The sequence below is a fragment of the Mesoplodon bidens genome (assembly GCF_964165515.1).
Source record: "Mesoplodon bidens genome assembly, chromosome: 1".
Taxonomy (NCBI): domain Eukaryota; kingdom Metazoa; phylum Chordata; class Mammalia; order Artiodactyla; family Ziphiidae; genus Mesoplodon; species Mesoplodon bidens.
This window is the reverse complement of record NC_138176.1, coordinates 33,227,673-33,247,097: the sequence shown is the minus strand read 5'-3', so window position 1 is coordinate 33,247,097 and position 19,425 is coordinate 33,227,673. Positions and strand designations below refer to the sequence as shown.

The 19,425-nt window shown below is 44.5% G+C and overlaps 1 protein-coding gene and 1 pseudogene across 3 annotated transcripts in view; both read left to right on the top strand.

Moving 5' to 3' along the window:
- The window catches only part of ENTPD1 (ectonucleoside triphosphate diphosphohydrolase 1), a 96,534-nt gene that overhangs the window by 43,140 nt on the left and 33,969 nt on the right, over positions 1-19,425 (top strand). For both annotated transcript variants that reach the window (XM_081253158.1, XM_081253157.1), the window contains exon 2: positions 9,165-9,292. In XM_081253158.1, the coding sequence (XP_081109284.1) occupies positions 9,165-9,292 (128 nt within the window). The remainder of the gene's footprint in view (positions 1-9,164; positions 9,293-19,425) is intronic.
- Positions 16,352-18,772, top strand: LOC308627250 (ral guanine nucleotide dissociation stimulator-like 2; annotated as a pseudogene). Its single transcript has one exon. The product of its transcript is annotated as a ral guanine nucleotide dissociation stimulator-like 2 (transcript).

The following is a 19,425-nucleotide window of genomic DNA, read 5'->3' as shown; positions in this document are numbered from 1 at the left end:
ACTTGGGAAAATATGGGGGGGAGGGTATGTGTGAAATGTAAGATCTTTCTATTTGAACAGAACTTTGGGTGAGTTCTTTTGCATTGTGTCACCTGAGAAGGAATGAAGCTGAGTAATTTCTATGCATCTCTAATGCAGGGCAGTGCTTGAGGCAGTGGAGTGGAGTTGAGAGACTTGGATCCAGTCACTGCTCTGTCAGTTGCAAGCTGTGTGACTTTGAGCAAGTCCCTTAGCCTCCCTAGGAACAGTAATACCAGCCTCTGCCTCTTAGCTGCTAGCTTCTGACCATCAGGGACCGAGAGACTTCATATTTTATTTTATTTTTTCACATCTTTATTAGAGTATAAATGCTTTACAATATTGTGTTAGTTTCTGCTGTACAACAAAGTGAATCAGTTATATGTATACATATGTTCCCATATCCCCTCCCTCTTGAGCCTCCCTTTCACCCTCCGTATCCCACCCCTCTAGATGGTCACAAAGCATCGAGCTGACCTCCCTGTGCTATGCAGCAGCTTCCACTGGCCATCCATGTCACATTTGGTAGTGTGTATATGTCAATGCTACTCTCTCACTTCGTCCCAGCTTCCCCTTCCCCCACTGTGCCCTCCAGTCTGTTCTCTAAGACTTCATATTTTAAAAATATAACATTGTCTGCTGTCATCAGTGACAACAGTCCAGACAGCCCCTTCAGCCAAATCCTCAAAGTCAGTCACTTTTCACTTCTGAATCATGAGATTGGCTTCTACGTACAGCGCTAGTACCACACAACAGGCACTGTACTAAGCCTTAGTCATGTGGTATAGGGTAGGGTGGTGGCTAAAAGCCTGGCCTCTGGATCCAGAATGCCTGACTTTAATTCCTGGTCCCAACATTTACATCAGTGTAAGTTTGGGCAGTCTTCTTAACCTCTCTCTTGACTCAGTTTCCTCACCTGTAAAGTGACAATACTGAGGATAATAATAGTACCTGTAATTTGTGACCTTATTTGGAAGTAAAGTCTTTGCAAATGTAATTAAGGATCTTGAGATCGTTCTGGCTTTAGGATGGGCCCTAAATCTAATGACTGCTGTCCTCATAAGAGAAAGGAGAGGGAAATTTGATACACACAGAGACAGGGAAAAAGGCCATGTGCAGACAGAGGCAGATATTGGAGTGATGCAGCCATAAACCAAGGAATGCTGGGAGCTACCAGAAGCTGGACAAGGCAAGAAAGGAATCTCTCCAGGGCCTTTGGCCCTGTTGACACCTTGATTCTGGACTTCTGGCCTCCAGAATTGTGAGAGAGTAAAATTCTATTGTTTTAAGTCACCATGTTTGTGGTAATTTGTTGTGGCAGCCCTAGGAAACTGATACAGGTGATGATAATAGTACTACCTCACAGGAGTGTTGTGAAGGTTAAATCAGTTGCTGTGTTTAAAGTGCTGTGAGCAGAACCTGAATGCAGTGAGGGCTCTTTTGTAGGTTGTTATGTAAATTGTTAGCTCACTGACTGTTACCTAGCAACCCTATGAATTCTGTACTATTGTGACTCCCATTTTGCATGCAAGGAATTGGAGGCTTAGAGAGAGTGAGCAAAGACAGGGTTGTTTGGACTCTGCTCTAGCTTGAGCCACCCTTCAGAAGTCTGTGGAGTTTGGCTTTCTACTGATGGATCCTGGTGACTGTTGGCTTGGCGACCCCTCATAATGGTGCTCTCTCAGCAAAGATTCACCAGTCCTGGGTCACCAAGAAGCCCAGAAGGTATAGAGAAGAGCTGTCATGATATGGTACTTGCTCCTCCTGGATGCGTCTTCTCAGTTCTGGTCTGGCACAAGCAGAGCCATGCTCTGTCCACGCTTGACTGTGTGGTTGTCCTATGACCTGACTTCATGGGGGTGCCTCAGCACCTCATCACAAGAGACAGGGGTGCGCCACCTAAAAGACCACACCCTTCCTGTCCAGGTACTTCAAAGGTTCCTGGTGGTTCCTTGTTTACCCCTATGGTGCTGAGTGTAAATTATACAAACTAGAAGGAAGTCGGATCACTTAAAGAAAGACAAAGCCCAGAACCTGCAAGGTCCCACAAGCAAGGCACCCAGTTGACCCCACCCCTGACCACCTCTTACTATTTTCCCCTTCATCACTCATCCAGCCACACTGGCCTTATGGCCAGGCACTGTTCCACCCCAGGTCCTTTGCACATGCAGTTCCAGTTACCTTAAATTCTATTGCCCAAGTGGTATGCTTGCTTTCTCTTTATTCCTATCACTTTTAATATCACCATCTCAGGTCTTTCCTAATTACCCTATCCTGCCTCTTCACCTGCTTTTTCTCTCTCCTTAGCACTTATAATTATGTAACATACTATAAATTTTACTTATCTTGCTTATTATCTTTTCTTTCAGACTAACATCTAAGCACCATGAGGATGGGGGTGTTTATTTGATTTGTTCACTACTGTAGCTCAGAGCCTAGGGCAGGTCTAGTGAATAGTATAATACATTCAATAAATAATTGTTGACTAGTTGAACAATGAATGAAACAACAACTATAGAACTCCCAAACTGAAATAGGCCAATCCATTAAATATCTAGAGGTAGCACATGAAGAGAGGACTACTGGAACAATTGAGCTTTGAAGCATACGGAGGGGAGCTTGATTTTGAAGGTGACAAGGAAAAAGATTTGTTGGAGAAAGAGAGGAATAGAATTCCAACGGAAGGAAATCTCATGTTGACAAATGTCAGAATCCAGAATTCATTTATGCGTTCAACTAGGGATATAGCAATGAATGAGCCAGAAAAAAAGTCTCTTCATTTAAGGAACTTACAGTCTAGTGGTCATAATGTCAGGAATTATGATCTCGGGCACACACATCTGCTTATTGGAATGGGGAGATGGGAAGGACTTAAATTTCTGAAGGGCTGAGGGGTCCAAGTAGACCAGTGAGGCTTTCATCTGGCAAGCAGAAGGAAGCTACATTAAATTCTTAATTAGGGAGAACCCTGGGAATGTCAATTATGGAGGAATTCTGCAGCCGCATGAAGGATGGATTCTGATAGGAAAGGGAATTAGGGAAATACCAGAAAGGGCTATTGTAGAAGAGGTGGGGGTGACTGGAACAGGGGGGTGGATATCACCATAGAAGAGGTTGGGTTTAAGGGCCCTGGAATGAAGTACCTGGGAAAGGATCTTAAAGCCCTTGAGTGGGAGAACAATCTAAATGCGCATCACCAAGAACTCCCCCGTGATGGAGAGGAAGGAAGATGGCAGAAAGGGGGCAGAGAATCTAGGAGTTGGGGAAATGGCAAAGCCAGATTAGGACCAGTCCCCTGAGCTTCAGTGATGATTCTTCCATCACTGGGCTGTGTAAACACAGGAAGGACCACAGCACTGCACTGATGTTTACTCTCCAGTGCTTGTCTGTATTGGCTGCTTTGTTCTCTATATGACAAGCCAAGCTTGGTCCGGATGTGACCCATCAGAAGTTGGAAGTGATTTGAATCTAGTGAGTCTCACTGAATCCGCAGAGCAAAACTTTTGTTGTTTTTGCCAAAAACCCACCACATCTGTCAACACCCCAAATCTTTTTATTAATGGAGTAAAATTTTAGGATAACACATCTTTGGTATCATGAAGTAGAGATGCTGGGATTTCTCTGTATAGCAGAATTTTGACTAAGGACAGATTTTAATAATTTTAATCATTAATAGGATGCCAACTGTGGATGTCACGATGGCTGTTTCTGTAAGAATGAAAAAGAATCAGTTTTTTGTTTTTTTTTTGCCTCTGACATAGCTAATTGGCTTGAAATCAGTTTGTGTTTTCTCAGAGCTTGGTTTCCTTCACTTTTGTCTCTGTCAAGTGAAGAGCTGACACTTTTACCTGGCTCTCACCTCAAACAGAAAAGCTTTCTCATTTGTCATATGAAAGGAGGAGAATGGGAGGGAAGTGGCAGTCTTGAATTCTCCAGGATAGTGAGACAATTCAAAGGAAAACAAATACAACACTTTGCTGTTAGATATTTTCAGTAAAAATGTTCCTTGAAATTGTTTTTGGAAATACTGTTTCACGTTGTATGATACAAGTCAAGTTTCTGTTATCCACAAGGGAAATGAATGGCTTTTCAGGGGGAAATACAGTCATTGTGAATTTTCTGTAACAGAACTTGACTGTAGCAGTCATGGCATCTGAAAGAGCTCTGGGGCCTGGGAAGAGAGGGCAGTTACTGAAGTGGTTCCCTTTTATGAATACATCCTAGATATGCCCACCGGGACCCCCGCGTCTGCTACCACTTCCTAAGGAGAGTCTGGCTTCCTCCGTGTGATAAGGGCTTTTGAAAATTACCTGCCATGGTTCATAGAAAACACAGTGTTTTAATTATTCCCCTCTGGGTAATCTAGTCGGTCACATGAAAAACAAACAGCCATTATTTTTTTTGATAATACAGCTTTTGAAAATCGTGTATGAAAAATTCCTAAACTTCTTCTCTGATCTAAGTTCTTTTCCTTATCATATCTTTAATAAGACAAATATGATGAAAGCCTTGAATATATTCTAATAATATGGATATCATTGCAAACACTGGGCACATGTGGAAAAGTATACTTCCTTATTTTTATTCTCTATTTTTTTTACTGAAGTAGAGTTGATTTACAGTGTTGTGCTAATTTCTGCTGTACAGCACAGTGACTCAGTTATACACACATATATACGTTCTTTTTTTTATTCTTTTCCAATATGGTTTATCTAAGGAGATTGGATATCGATCCCTGTGCTATACAGTAGGACCTTGTTGTTTATCCATTCGAAATGTAATAGTTTGCATCTACTAACCCCAAACTCCCAGTCCATCACTCTACCTCCCCCCCTCCCCCTTGGCAACCACAAGTTTGTTCTCTATGTCTGGGAGTCTGTTTATGTTTTGTAGATAAGTTCATTTGTGCCATATTTTAGATTCCACATATAAGCGGTATCATATGGTATCTGTCTTTCTCTTTCTGACTTACTTCACTTAGTATGATAATCTCTAGTTGCATCCATGTTGCTGCAAATGGCATTATTTTGTTCTTTTTTATGGCTGGGTAGTACTCCATTGTATATATACACCACATCTTCTTTATCCATTCATCTGTTGATGGACATTTAGGTTGTTTCCATGTTTTGGCTATTGTGAGTAGTGCTGCTATGAACATATGGGTGCATGTGTCTTTTTTTTTTTTTTAATCTTTATTGGAGTATAATTGCTTTACAGTGTTTTAGTTTCTGCTGTACAACAAAGTGAGTCAGCTACATGCATACATATATCCTCATATCCCCTCCCTCTTGAGCCTCCCTTTCACCCTCCCTATCCCACCCCTCTAGGTCATCGCAAAGTATCGAGCTGATCTCCCTGTGCTATGCAGCAGCTTCCCACTAGCCATCTATTTTACATTTGGTCGTGTGTATATGTCAGTGCTACTCTCTCACTTCATCCCAGCCTCCTCTTCCCTCGCTGTGTCCTCAAGTCCGTTCTCAACATCTGCATCTTTATTCCTGCCCTGCCACTAGGTGCATCAGTACCATTTTTCTAGATTCCATATATATGAGTTAGCATACAGCATTTGTTTTTCTCTTTCTGACTTACTTCACTCTGTGTGACAGACTCTAGGTCCATCTACCTCACTACACGTAACTCAATTTCGTTCCTTTTTATGGCTGAGAAATATTCCATTGTATATATGTGCCACATCTTCTTTATCCATTCATCTGTCGATGGACATTTAGGTTGTTTCCATGTCCTGGCTATTGTAAATAGTGCTGCAGTGAACATCGTGGTACATGTATCTTTTTGAATTATGGTTTTTTCAGGGTATATTCCCAGTAGTGGGATTGCTGGGTCATATGGTAGTTCTATTTTTAGTTTTTTAAGGAATCTCCATACTGTTCTCCATAGTGGCTGTATCAATTTACATTCCAACCAACAGTGCAGGAGGGTTCCCTCTCCACACCCCCTCCAGCACTTATTATTTCTAGATTTTTTGATGATGGCCATTCTGACTGGTGTGAGGTGATACCTCATTGTGGTTTTGGTTTGCATTTCTCTAATGATTAGTGATGTTGAGCATCTTTTCATGTGTTTGTTGGCCATCTGTATATCTTCTTTGGAGAAATGTCTGTTTAGGTCTTCTGCCCATTTTTGGATTGGGTTGTTTGTTTTTTTGATATTGAGCTGCATGAGCTGCTTGTATATTTTGGAGATTAATCCTTTGCCAATTGCTTCCTTTGCAAGTATTTTCTCCCATTCAGAGCGTTGTCTTTTCATCTTGTTTATGGTTTCCTTTGCTGTGCAAAAGCTTTTAAGTTTCATTAGGTCCCATTTGTTTATTTTTGTTTTTATTTCCATTACTCAAAGAGGTGGGTCAAAAAGGATCTTGCTGTGATTTATGTCATAGAGTTTTCTGCCTATGTTTTCCTCTAAGAGTTTTATAGTGTCTGGCCTTACATTTAGGTCTTTAATCCATCTTGAGTTTATTTTTGTGTATGGTGTTAGGAAGTGTTCTAATTTCATTCTTTTACATGTAACTGTCCAGTTTTCCCAGCACCACTTATTGAAGAGGCTGTCTTTTCTCCATTGTATATTCTTGCCTCCTTTGTCAAAGATAAGGTGACCATATGTGTGGAGGTTTACTTCTGGGTTTTCTATCCTGTTCCATTGATCTATATTTCTGTTTTTGTGCCAGTACCATACTGTCTTGATTGATGTATCTTTTTGAATTATAGTTTTAGTTTTGTCGGGTTATATGCCAGCAGTGGGATTGCTGGATCATATGGCAGCTCTATTTTTAGTTTTCTGAGGAGCCTCTGTACTGTTTTCCATAGTGACTGCAGCAACTTACATTCCCACCAACAGTATAGGAGGGTTCCCTGGAAAAGTACGCTTTCAACTGTTCAGTGATAATAATGAGTTAGTAAATATTCTCATTAAGAAAAGGAAGAAACTACTAGAGTCACATCAATCTATTTCCCACCTCAGGGCTTTTGCAGTTGATAATTCCTCTTCCTGGAAAGTTCTTTCTCCTTCTCGTAGCTGTTGTTTTCTCATCATCCAGGTCTAAGCTCAAACATCACCTTCTCAGAGAGCGTTTCCTGACCCTCAGTCTAATCTCCCCACCCCAACTCTGCTGCAAGTCACTCTGTAACATTCCTTGGTTTTAATTTCTCCTCAACACTTTTCATGACCTGAAGTCACTTATTTGCATACTTCTTTTCTGGTTCATCTATCTCCCCAACTAGATGTGAACTCCAAAGATCAGGGACCTTGTTGGTCATTTTCATTGGCTACTAAGATTAGTGCCTGAATGGATGGAAGGAAAATGATATAATCAAAATTGTTATATTTACGGAAACGAATAGGTAGACCTTTTGGACATTTTGAAGGAGTAAAGCATTCAAAGTTCTATTATAGTAGAAACATTGCTGCAGTGTGCAACCCTTGGGTATTAGATATGTAATTTTTCGTCTAAAACGTGCTGTTGTAAGCTGTGTTTGTCAATATCACGACTTTGGGAAGTGAGGTAGGTAGTACTCAGGTAGGTAGGTAGTACTTAGGGGGCTCTTTTCCAGATTCCAGAGCCCTGGCAGCAAAAAGGACGTTTCTCCCACACCAGGATGTTTTGGCTTCAAGGTCTTTAAATCATGACTCTAATTGGATCAAAGCATAAGTCTCATGGGAGGATCAGATCAGGGTTAGCTGTTTTAGCAGCTCAAAATGCTTTAAGAACTCAAGTTCTTTCCATCTCTCTGCTCAGCCATCCTTGGCTGGACAGTATCTGAGGAAGAAGAGAGAATGCTTCCTTTCTTTTCCTGGGCTTGCCCCAGCAGACTTCCTCCAGGGTCTCACAGGCCATTTTGGGAGTATATGCCCACTGTTGAACCAATCACTGGACAGGGAATGAGATTATGCAGAACAGTCAGCCCCTTTCTAGGAGCTGTATGGGCTGCTTGGGGGAGTGGCAGGCATCTGAACAAAACTGAGGTTCTTTTGGGAAGCGAGAAGGGGGGAAGTGCTGTATATTTCATTTATGATTCCCTTGTTTGGAAGGAATAGATAATGGTGTTGATAAAACTTTTTCTCCTAAGTTTTGTACTGTTCGGTTTGATGGGTACAAACTGGTCCAAGATTCTAGAGATGGATGCAGACTGGAGACCCAGGCAGTTCCAGTCCTTTGGATTAAGTCCAACCTGTGCTCACAAGCTCGAAGGGGAGCTCTTGTGTTGGTGCAACCATAGCTGCTGAGAAAGAGAGAAAGGGGAGGAGGGGACACAGGTTCCTCTTTCAGTTGCTTTAATCCCTTGCCCTGTCCTTAGAGAAGTGAAAACTATTTTGGAGAACCCATCTCATTTCCACATGCTTTTTTATTACTTGATCCTATCCTTCTTCCCCAAAGCCTAAGAAAAAGGCTTGGGGATAGCTTGGGAAGCTGAGAGAGGAAGGATGAGAATGGAGGGAATGGTGTAACCATTCCATTTCCTGTTCACCTCTGCTGTAAGCTCTATTTATCCTGATCAAAGTAAATTTGCCTTCTGTAGAATTCTCCTTCTGGAACTTTTTTATGCCCCATGATGGTAAGAGTATGAACAGGATAGACAAGATAATGTGAATGATGAAATGTTCAAAACTCCATAGCCCCTACGCTGTTACCAATTACTTAACATATAAGTGTGGTTGAAGTGAAGGAATGTGTCAAGCCAGGAAATGTCATGAAGTAGAGGGACTACGATGTTCGATGATATACTCTGAATACTTTTTAATATCATACTCATTTTCCAGTAGATTTTGAAAATGAGGAGGGCTATCCTTGCTTTCTTTGTTACTTGAACCTTGATAGACCTACATGACCTATTAAACAAACTGCCACTTTGGGATTTTTCCTTCTCATCCCATATCTGATCACTGATCTAATTCTGCCCATTCTCCTTACCATAGCCACTAACTCAGTTTTGGCCCTCATCACAGTACAGACAAATCCTTTTGTTCTTGTATTATTTCCCAATTACTTTGCAAGTGCCTCATGGATAAAGATCAGCTTTTATCTATCTTTGCTGTCTCCAGAAAGCCAGCACAAGGCCATATAGAAAGGGGAAGAAAATCAATGTCTATTGATTTCTTGTTGATATTTTCTATTCTTCTTTTGTTTTTAGAGTCTGCAGTGAAGATATTTTGCTCTAAAAACATACTGGGCATCCTTGGCTTCTCCTCTGTCATCGCTGTGGTAGCACTGCTCGCTCTGGGACTGACCCAGAACAAACCACTGCCAGAAAATGTTAAGGTAACTCAAACCCCTGAGTGTGTGTGTGTGTGTGTGTGTGTGTGTGTGCATGCAAATGTGTTTGAGGGGCCCTGGGTGGGGCGGAGGGAAAGTGAGGTTATGGTAAATCAGAGCATACAGTAGGAGTTGCGGTTCTGGAAGCCCAGGAGCAATTCAGTCTCCGTGGAACTAGGCAAGTAAAATGGCAGCGGATGCTCATTCTGAAGGAAAGAATGCCTTGAATCAATTAGTGGTGGGAAGATGATTGTCTTTGATTGTTCAGCAAATTGATTAAATCAATATTCTAATAGAGACAAATGCTTTATTCACCACATCCAGATCTGTGATATACTGTGCTGGTATTCTACAATCTAGTGCTATCTCTGCTTCTTACTCACTGTTTCATTGTGGAAACAGTGAACTCTTTGTTTATTGAACACTGCATTCTTTGTTCTTTTTACTCCATTATTATTTTATTTATTTATTTTTTGGCTGTGTTGGGTCTTCATTGCTGCGCTCAGGCTTTCTCTAGTTGCGGTGAGCGGGGGCTACTCTTAGTTGTGGTGTGCAGGCTTCTCATAGTGGTGGCTTCTCTTGTTGCGGAGCATGGGCTCTAGGCGCGTGGGCTTCAGTAGTTGTGGCACTCAGGCTCAGTAGTTGTGGCACGCGGGTTCTAGAGGACAGGTTCAGTAGTTGTGGCACACGGGCTTAGTTGCTCCACAGAATGTGGGATCTTCCGGGGCTTCCCTGGTGGCACAGTGGTTGAGAGTCCGCCTGCCGATGCAGGGGACATGGGTTCTTGCCCCAGTCTGGGAAGATCCCACATGCTGCGGAGTGGCCGGGCCCGTGAGCCATGGCCGCTGAGCCTGCGCGTCCGGAGCCTGTGCTCTACAACGGGAGAGGCCACAACAGTGAGAGGCCCACGTACCACAAAAAACAAAAAAACAAAAACAAAACAAAAAAAACCAACAAGAATGTGGGATCTTCCGGGACCGGGGCTCAAACCCATGTTCCCTGTGTTGGCAGGTGGATTCTTAACCACTGTGCCACAAGGGAAGTCCCCTTACTCTGTTATTATCACTATCACCAAAGTTATAAAATTTATTAGACAGCTCTGTATAAAGCACTTTGGGAGACAAAGATTGTGGAGAAGACTTGTTCCTCATCTCCAAAATATTAAACAAATCAATTTTAAAATCAATTTAAAAAAGACCCCAGAGAACACATACATGTATCAAATATAGTAATTTGAAATGAATTCATGGATGGACAGACTTCTTGTGAAATTTCCACATTTGAGGAGCTAGTTAGTATCATTAAAAATAATTAGGGTCATTAACTCTGCTGTGATTTATTTCTGCTTCCTTTCAAATTCATCAAAGTAGAATTTCAGAGACATGGATAGCTCACTAATACCTTGTAATATGGCCATCATTTTATTTAATCCATTAATTTAGAAACACATGGTAAGTTTAAATTTGTATTGCAAATACACCAATGTTAAACTTTCATTTGAATTATAATAAATAAATCTTCAAGGGCCAAGAGACCAATATGCTAATGAATGCATATGTACATGTGGGCAGTGACATATCCAGAAGTTAACTTGACTACAGAGGCCCTGGAATACATATACAGAAGTATATATTTTTTTGCATTTGAAAATCCCAAACTGTGAGCCTGGAAAAATGGATGCATATGCCAGGCCTCTGAAACTATTGCCAACCACCCAAACCATTTGCTATATAGCAGAGGCCTGGATTACATTGGCATCCGTTTGCCACACAGATTCAACCCAGTGGGGCTGTGCACAGCAGTTCCTTTGTCAGCACAGAAGGCTGATATTATCTCATTGTCAATGGTCTCTTGCCTTTTAATATTGAGTGATGTTGGCTCTCCTGGCAAAACTTCACTCATAACTGAAGGCTCATGACATCTTGGTTTTGCTATTTGTTTACCAGCTCCAAAAGTACATGATTGCCTTCTTGATTTGAACTTTTTATATGTTCATTATTGCATCACTGGAGAGGGAGACTGCCTAGGAGGCAAAATCCACGACAGACTTAGGCTCTGTGTTCTCGGTGAATGCTCGTGGTCGTGGATGACCTTCCGTCATTCATGATGGTTGTCTTCAAGACTGCCGGGATTCTGTGTTATTGTGTTTGCCTGGGAAAACGGAGCAAGGTCTTTGGCATCTGAAGTGAATCTTTATAGCAATGTCACTGGCTTGATCCCACTAGGACCCTCTGAAGAGCCGTGGAGAAAGCACTTCAGAATGATCTACCCTAGGTATTTATCTCCTGGTTCTCATCCCCTGTTGGTCAAGGGTCGTCCCAGAGGTTGTTAACTCCCTGGCACTTCCAGTTTTGCACATGTGTCAGAAGGGCTATGTGGGTACCACAGGTGACCTACTAGGTGGTAGGAGAGAAGACCCTGAGAAAAAATAGAGAGATGAGAAGGTACAGGTGGAGCTGGAGTAAGAAGATTGGTCAAGGACATGTGAAGTGGCCACAAGAGGTATCTGAAGCATCACTATACCTATTGCTTTTTGTGGGGGGAGAGAGTCGTTTGTACAAATAGTTTCAGAACAATAGAGACATATTAATACAGAGGTAGGTGCAGTGCTATGGCAGCCCAGAGGAAGGAGTCACCAATTGTGCCTGGTCATATGAAGACTTCATGGAGGTGGCAGCCTTGGGTCTAATAAAGAACACTAAGGAGTTTCCCAGGAGGTGAGGTAGGACATGTTCTTTACAAAGACCATACCATGTGTTACAGAGTGGCAGCTTAAAATAGCAAGTGATCTTGGGGAATCACCAGCAGTTCAGTATGGCTGGAATATTAAATATAGGGCAGGAAGAAATGGTGGGAGAGGAGACTTTAGTCTGAGCTTAGTTTGCCTAGCTCAGGAGTGGACGTCTCATCCATTCAACTCTAGTAGTGCTCAAGATTGGCTCCATATTAAAAGCACCTGGGAAACTTTTTAAAAATACTCATATCTGGGCCCTACTCTGGGTCAATTAAATCAGAATCTTTGGGGGTGAAGCCTAGGCACTGGTATATTTTAAAAGCTTCCCAGGTGATTCTAATGAGCAGTCATGCTTGCCAACCACTGCTTCGAAGGTTTCAAACAGGGAGGTTATGCCCAGATTGTGTTTCCAAGATTCCTCTTGGCTGGAGAGCAGATTAGAGGAGGAGAGACCAGTTAGGATGTTCCTGACATTGTGTAGACAAGGCAGTTGAGCCTGGAACTAAGGCATTGTCTGTGGAATTAAGGCATTAAGGAGATAATGTGAGAGACACTTATGTTGACCAGATCTTAGTGATTAGATTCCTTAGAGGACCTTTTAGGATAAAGATGGAACACGTTGGGATGTAATGTTGAGAACAACCTCTGCATGCTTCTGTTTAAAGAGGGTGGTGGCCATAAGCCCCTCTATGGAAAGACTTTCAGCTGTCTCTCTACCCACTGCCTCTGATTCTTCATCCCTGTCTCATTGCAGGGATAATTATTCTGTCTGCTCAGAGTGTGACACAACATGGGCCATGGATTCACACTGCCTGGGTTTAAACGTCAGCCCTGCTCTTATAGTCACAGGACATAGCTTCTCTGAGCCCCAGTTTTTCCATTTGTAAAACAGAACTGATAATTGATATCTCATAAATTACTGTAGGAATGAAGTGGGATAAAGCAAATGCAGTGTGAAGTATGGAATAGGATGCTGGCCCATTGCAGATACTCAGTGGTTGGTAGCTCATGTATTATCATTATCATCTTTGTAGCCTATCTGTATGGTGACAAATCGCCACTTATCTTTTTCCCTGCCTCTTCCCATCTGACTTGCCCTCTTCTAGCCCAGTTCTGGTCGGCCCTCCAGTCCTGAAGATCCAGGCTTGTTGTCTTCCTGCCTGGTCCAGTCTGGGTTCAGCCTTGCTGGGAAGGTGGTGGCCTCATGCCTGGGCCACATCTGGCAAAACACAGGAAGTCTATTGTACTGATGACTCTACTTGCCCAGCTACCCAGGTTGTAAGCATATTGAGGACAAGAATTGGGTTTCATTTGTCTTTGCCTATGTTTTAATACTCTTTCACTCAATTTATTCATTTAATAAATAGTCATTGACCGTCTACTCTACTTTAGGCCCTAGGGATACTGCAGTGAGCAAGACTGGCAAAGTCCTGACCCTCATGAAGGTTATAGTCTAGTGGAAGAGATAATCATTAACCAAATAGTCACAAAATAAATGTTAAATTACGACAGCACAGCCTCTGACTTGGGTGGCTGCCTCATAGAAGTTTGCTGACTCAGTGAGCAGAGTGAGCATCTTGAACAGGTAAAACTGCTCCCTCCTTGGCTGTGAAGAGCGTGTGAAGGACTAGCCTGGCAACAGAATCCGTCAGCCTCTGCCTCAGGCTCCCCTGTGGGTGCTGACTCCTCGTTCTCACTCCCAGAGCATACCCAATTCAAACCTCCAGGTTGTAGAACCTGGGAATCTACACAGGTAACAGGCGTCCTGGGCTGTTCTCATGACACTGAAGTCTGGGAACTACTGCCAAGTAGATACGCAATGACCACATTGCAGAAACAAACAAACATAGGGCTTAATGAACTGAAGAATCATGAGCTGCACCTGTGTCCTCTGGGCAAGTGCCTTTGTCCTGGTGGACTTGGTGGGGAGGTAGAGTTGAGGTCTGCTTGGTTTACCACTTCCTTAATTGCTGGTTTGTCACTGAACACTGGCAGCGAGTTGTCAGATATTCCTTTAGCACAAACATTGCACATTCTGGCACACACAGAACCCCGCAGGTTTCTCTCGAAGGCACCAAACTGATCCAGTCCCAAACCACACGCCTTAATTAAAAGCTGCCACTTCTGTGGAATGCTGGCCAGAGATGAGACAGCTTTGATTTCAATCCCAGATCTGCCATTTGCCAGCTCTGAGACTTTGGGCAAGTGTATTCTCTCTACACCTGTTTCCTTATGTGTTACATGGAGATAGTACCTACTTGGAGGATGGTTGTGAGGATTAAATGGAATAATATCATACTACTGACTCACTTACCAGAGTGCCCAGCACATCAGAAGCCCTCAGTGGAGACCAGCTGTCAACACTGCTTTGGGGGAGATGAGTTCTAGGAAAGGCCCTTAGCTGTTGGTGTGTTGTGGTCACTGAGCTGGGTACTCCCAGGATTTCCAACTGCTGCTAAGGGAAAGTGGCCTGTCCCCAGGCATCTTCTTTTGTCACCGGGAACTGAAGTGCTGTTCTTAGATGAGCGCTTGTGATTTTATCTTTTTATGGAGAATTTGGAAGAATTTACCTCAATTTTCAACCTCAAATACTCTTGGAAAATATATTATTTTTACTCCACTGGATTTTAAAAAACAACACCTGGAGATGAGTGGTGGTGATGGTTACACAACAATTTGAAAGTACTTAATGCCACACTGTACACTTAAAAATAGTAAAAATGGTCAATTTTATATTCAGTGTATTTTACCACAATTAAAAAAATAAAAACAACAAACAACAACAAAATTGAAGTTTATATTAAAGGTCTAGAAACTCCAAATGAAGAAAAAACAAAGGAGGAAAATGGTCTCTATTTCCAGGCCCTGCCAGCATCACTGTAGCTAATGGAGACCTGATTTGTTTATAGAGTACTAAAGTCACATTCAAAAGGACAAGCTTTGTTTATTCAAAAGGGCTAACTGAGGCAGACTGATAAGGTTGCTGAAGTTGCTGTTAAAGCTACAGGGACACCAGAGGGCAGGCAGCAGAAGCAAGAAGAACTACAATCCTGCAGCCTGTGGAACAAAAACCACATTCACAGAAAGATAGACAAGATGAAAAGGCAGAGGGCTATGTACCAGATGAAGGAACAAGATAAAACCCCAGAAAAACAACTAAATGAAGTGGAGATAGGCAACCTTCCAGAAAAGGAGTTCAGAATAATGATAGTGAAGATGATCCAGGACCTCGGAAAAAGAATGGAGACAAAGATCGAGAAGATGCAAGAAATGTTTAACAAAGACCTAGAAGAATTAAAGAACAAACAGATGAACAATACAATAACTGAAATGAAAACTACACTAGAAGGAATCAATAGCAGAATAACTGAGGCAGAAGAACGGATAAGTGACCTGGAAGACAGAATGGTGGAATTCACTGCTGTGGAACAGAATAAGAAAAAAAAATGAAAAGAAATGAAGACAGCCTAAGAGACCTCTGAGACAACATTAAATGCAACAACATTTGCATTATAGGTGTCCCAGAAGAAGAAGAGAGAAAGGACCAGAGAAAATATTTGAAGAGATTATAGTTGAAAACTTCCCTGACATGGGAAAGGAAATAACCACCCAAGTCCAGGAAGCACAGTGAGTCCCATACAGGATAAACCTAAGGAGAAACACGCTGAGGCACATAGTAATCAAACTGGCAAAAATTAAAGACAAAGAAAAATTATTGAAAGCAGCAAGGGAAAAACGACAAATAACATAAAAGGAAACTCCCATAAGGTTAACAGCTGATTTCTCACCAGAAACTCTACAAGCCAGAAGGGAGTGGCATGATATACTTAAAGTGATGAAAGGGAAGAACCTACAACCAAGATTACTCTACCCGGCAAGGATCTCATTCAGATTCAATTCAGAAATCAAAAGGTTTACAGACAAGCAAAAGCTAAGAGAGTTCAGCACCACCAAACCAGCTCTACAACAAATGCTAAAGGAACTTCTCTAAGTGGGAAACACAAGAGAAGAAAAGGACCTACAAAAACAAACCCAAAACAGTTAAGAAAATGGTCATAGGAACATAGATATCAATAATTACCTTAAACGTGAATGGATTAAATGCTCCAACCAAAAGATACAGGCTTGCTGAATGGATACAAAAACAAGATCCATATATATGCTGTCTACAAGAGACCCACTTCAGGCCTAGGGACACATACAGACTGAAAGAGAGGGGATGGAAAAAGATATTCCATGCAAATGGAAATCAAAAGAAAGCTGGAGTAGCAATACTCATATCAGATAAAATAGACTTTAAAATAAAGAATGTTACAAGAGGATCAGGGGCCGGAGACCTACGGGAACAGCGGCCCGGGACCCGTGCTGCCCCCACCCCTCCTCAGCAGGCACCCCCATGGCCCAACCCCACTGATTCCTTCACTCGGCCATGCTCCCGCGGCCCCTGCGGCTGTTTTGGGACATGAGCCCCCACGGGGGAGTGGTGCTGAGCAGCTTCCGGAGTCAAGACCCCAAAGAGGGTGGGGGCGCAGGTGGCCGGGGTGTGGGCGGGGGGCAGGAGGAGGAGGAGGAGGAGGAAGATGACGAGGCCCCTGTGTCTGTCTGGGATGAGGAGGAGGATGGTGTCACCTTTACTGTCACAAGTTGCCAGTATCGGCCTGTTGATCTCTTGGCCCTGAGGCCTCCCCTGCATTCCTCCTGGAGGCTCCGAGCTGGCACTCTGGAAGCCCTGGTCAGACACCTGCTGGACGCCCGGACATCAGGGACTGACATGACCTTCACGGCAGCCTTCCTGGCTACTCACCGGGCCTTTACCTCCACGCCTGCCCTGCTAGGGCTTATGGCTGACAGGCTGGAAGCCCTTGAATCTCATCCTACTGATGAGCTAGAGAGGACAAAAGGGGTAGCCATCTCTGTACTGTCAACCTGGCTGGCCTCTCACCCTGAGGATTTTTGCTCTGAGGTCAAGGGTCAGATTGAATGGCTTGAGAGCTTCTTGCTTCAGAGAGGGTATGTAGCAGGGGAGGGTGTTGGGGGGGGTGGCGCTGACCTCATCCGCAACCTCTGGTCCTGGGTGGACCCCCAGACCCCCGAACTTCCTAAGCCCCGGCCCTCCCCGGCGATCGCCCTGCTGACCCCACGGATGTCTTGGTGTTCCTCACTGACCACTTGGCCAAACAGCTGACCCTGCTAGATGCGGACCTATTTCTCAATCTGGTCCCCTCTCAGTGCCTGGGGGCCTGTGGGGTCACAGAGACCGGCCAGGACATTCCCACCTCTTCCCATCTGTCCAGGCTACTGTCATACAGTTCAACAAGGTGGCAGGGGCAGTGGTCAGCTCTGTCCTGGGGGGCTACCTCAACCGGAGAGGGGCCTGAGGAGGTAACCATATGGCCACTCCATCCACCCCAGAGGGCCCGGATGCTGGAGAAGTGGATCTGTGTGGCAGAGGAGTGCCATCTGCTCCAAAACTTCTCTTCAGTGTATGCTGTGGTGTTGGCCCTGCAATCCAGCCCCATCTACAGGCTTCGGGCAGCCTTGGGGGAAGCAGTCAGGGACAGCCTCAGAGTCTTTTCCAGCCTCTGCCAGATTTTCCCCGAGGAGGATAATTATTCCCAGAGCCGGGAGCTCCTCCTGCAGGAGGTGAAGTTGCAGCCTTCTCTGGAGCCAAATTCCAAGAAGTCCCCGGGGTGGGGGTGTGGTCCCATACCTTGGCACCTTCTTGAAGGACCTCATGATGCTGGACACAGCCTCCAAGGATGAGCTGGAGAACGGATACATCGATTTTGACAAGCGGAGGAAGGAGTTTGCTGTCCTTTCTGAGCTGAGGCAGCTCCAGAACAAATGTCGTGTCTATGACCTCCGACCTGACCCCGATATCCAGCGGTGGCTACAGGGGCTCCAGCCACTGACAGAGGCCCAGAGCCATCAAGTGCCCTGTGAGGTGGAGCCATCCAGTACCAATGACCCTCCTGCCCCGCGGGTGCTTTGACCAACGCTGGTCATCTTGCAGTGGACAGAGGTGCTGGGTTCTGTTGGAGGTCCCACACCCCTTGTTTCCTGGGACTGGCCCAGTGTGGGGGCAGAGGAGGTGCCTGGAACCCCCGCTCCACTGCTGACGCAGCTGGCTCAGCACATGAAGTGACCGTCTGTCTCATCTCTGGACTCTGCCCTGGAAAGCACTCCAGCCCTGCAGGGTCCCGCTGACCCCAGCCACCTCTCTCCCCCAGCTTCCTCCCCGAGGCCTTCTCGAGGTCACTGCCGCTCAGCCTCCTGTGGCTCCCCGCTCAGTGGGGGTGCAGAAGGGGCCTCCAGGGGGGCTGGATATGGGGGAGGGGGGCCTGGGTCAGGGGGCCTCTGATTGCCACATGATCCAAGTCCAGATGGAGTTGGGGGAAGATGGCAGTGTCTACAAGAGCATCTTGGTGACAAGCCAGTACAAGGCTCCAAGTGTCATCAGTCATGTTCTTAAGAAAAACAATCATGATTTTGCGGTGGCTTCAGAGTATGAGCTAGTGCAGCTGCTCCCAGGGGAGTGAGAGCTGACCATCCCCCGCTCGGCTAACGTCTTCTACACTATGGGTGGAGCTTCACTCAATTTCCTCCTGCGGCAGTGGCGACGGCCCTCCACTGCTACACTGGGCCGTGCCAGTGGCCCTTCTGCCTCGGGAGCTCCCCCAAGTGAGGGAGGAGGGGGTTCTTTTCCCAAGATCAAGGCCACAGGGAGGAAGATTGCCCAAGCACTGTTCTGAGGAGGAAGCCCTGTTGGCTCCTAGAACTCATGGTGGCCATGCCAGATGTAGGGAGCCATCCTGAATGGTGGCAGTTGCCGCACTGGGAAAAAATCCAGAAGGATGGCCAACCACCCTGGGGCAGTGAAGTGCCACTGGTTTACCAGACAACCAAGATCCAGCCCTATGGGAACTGGTAATCTTGGTACCCAAGACGGATACCTGTGTATAGCTTCCCGCTTTCCATGAATGCAGCACACAGCTAGTGCTGGGAAAAGGATCCATTTCTGATTCCTGTCCACATCCTAGCATGCTAAGGGCCAAGGAAAGGCCTGGAAGTAGGGGGAAAGGAAAAGCCTAGAGGCTCTGAGCCCCAGGGGAAGGGAATGGTAAGAAAAAGGTTCTAGTAGGAGTTCCTCTTCCTACTCTGGGTGTTCCTGTCACTGTGGCAACACTAATAAACCAAAACACTACCTGAACTCTAAAAAAAAAAGAATGTTACAAGAGACAAGGAAGGACACTACATAATGATCAAGGGATCAATCCAAGAAGAAGATATAACAATTAAAAATATATATGCACCCAACATAGGAACACCTCAATATATAAGGCAACTGCTAACAGCTATAAAAGAGGAAATCGACAGTAACACAATAATAGTGGGGGACTTTAAC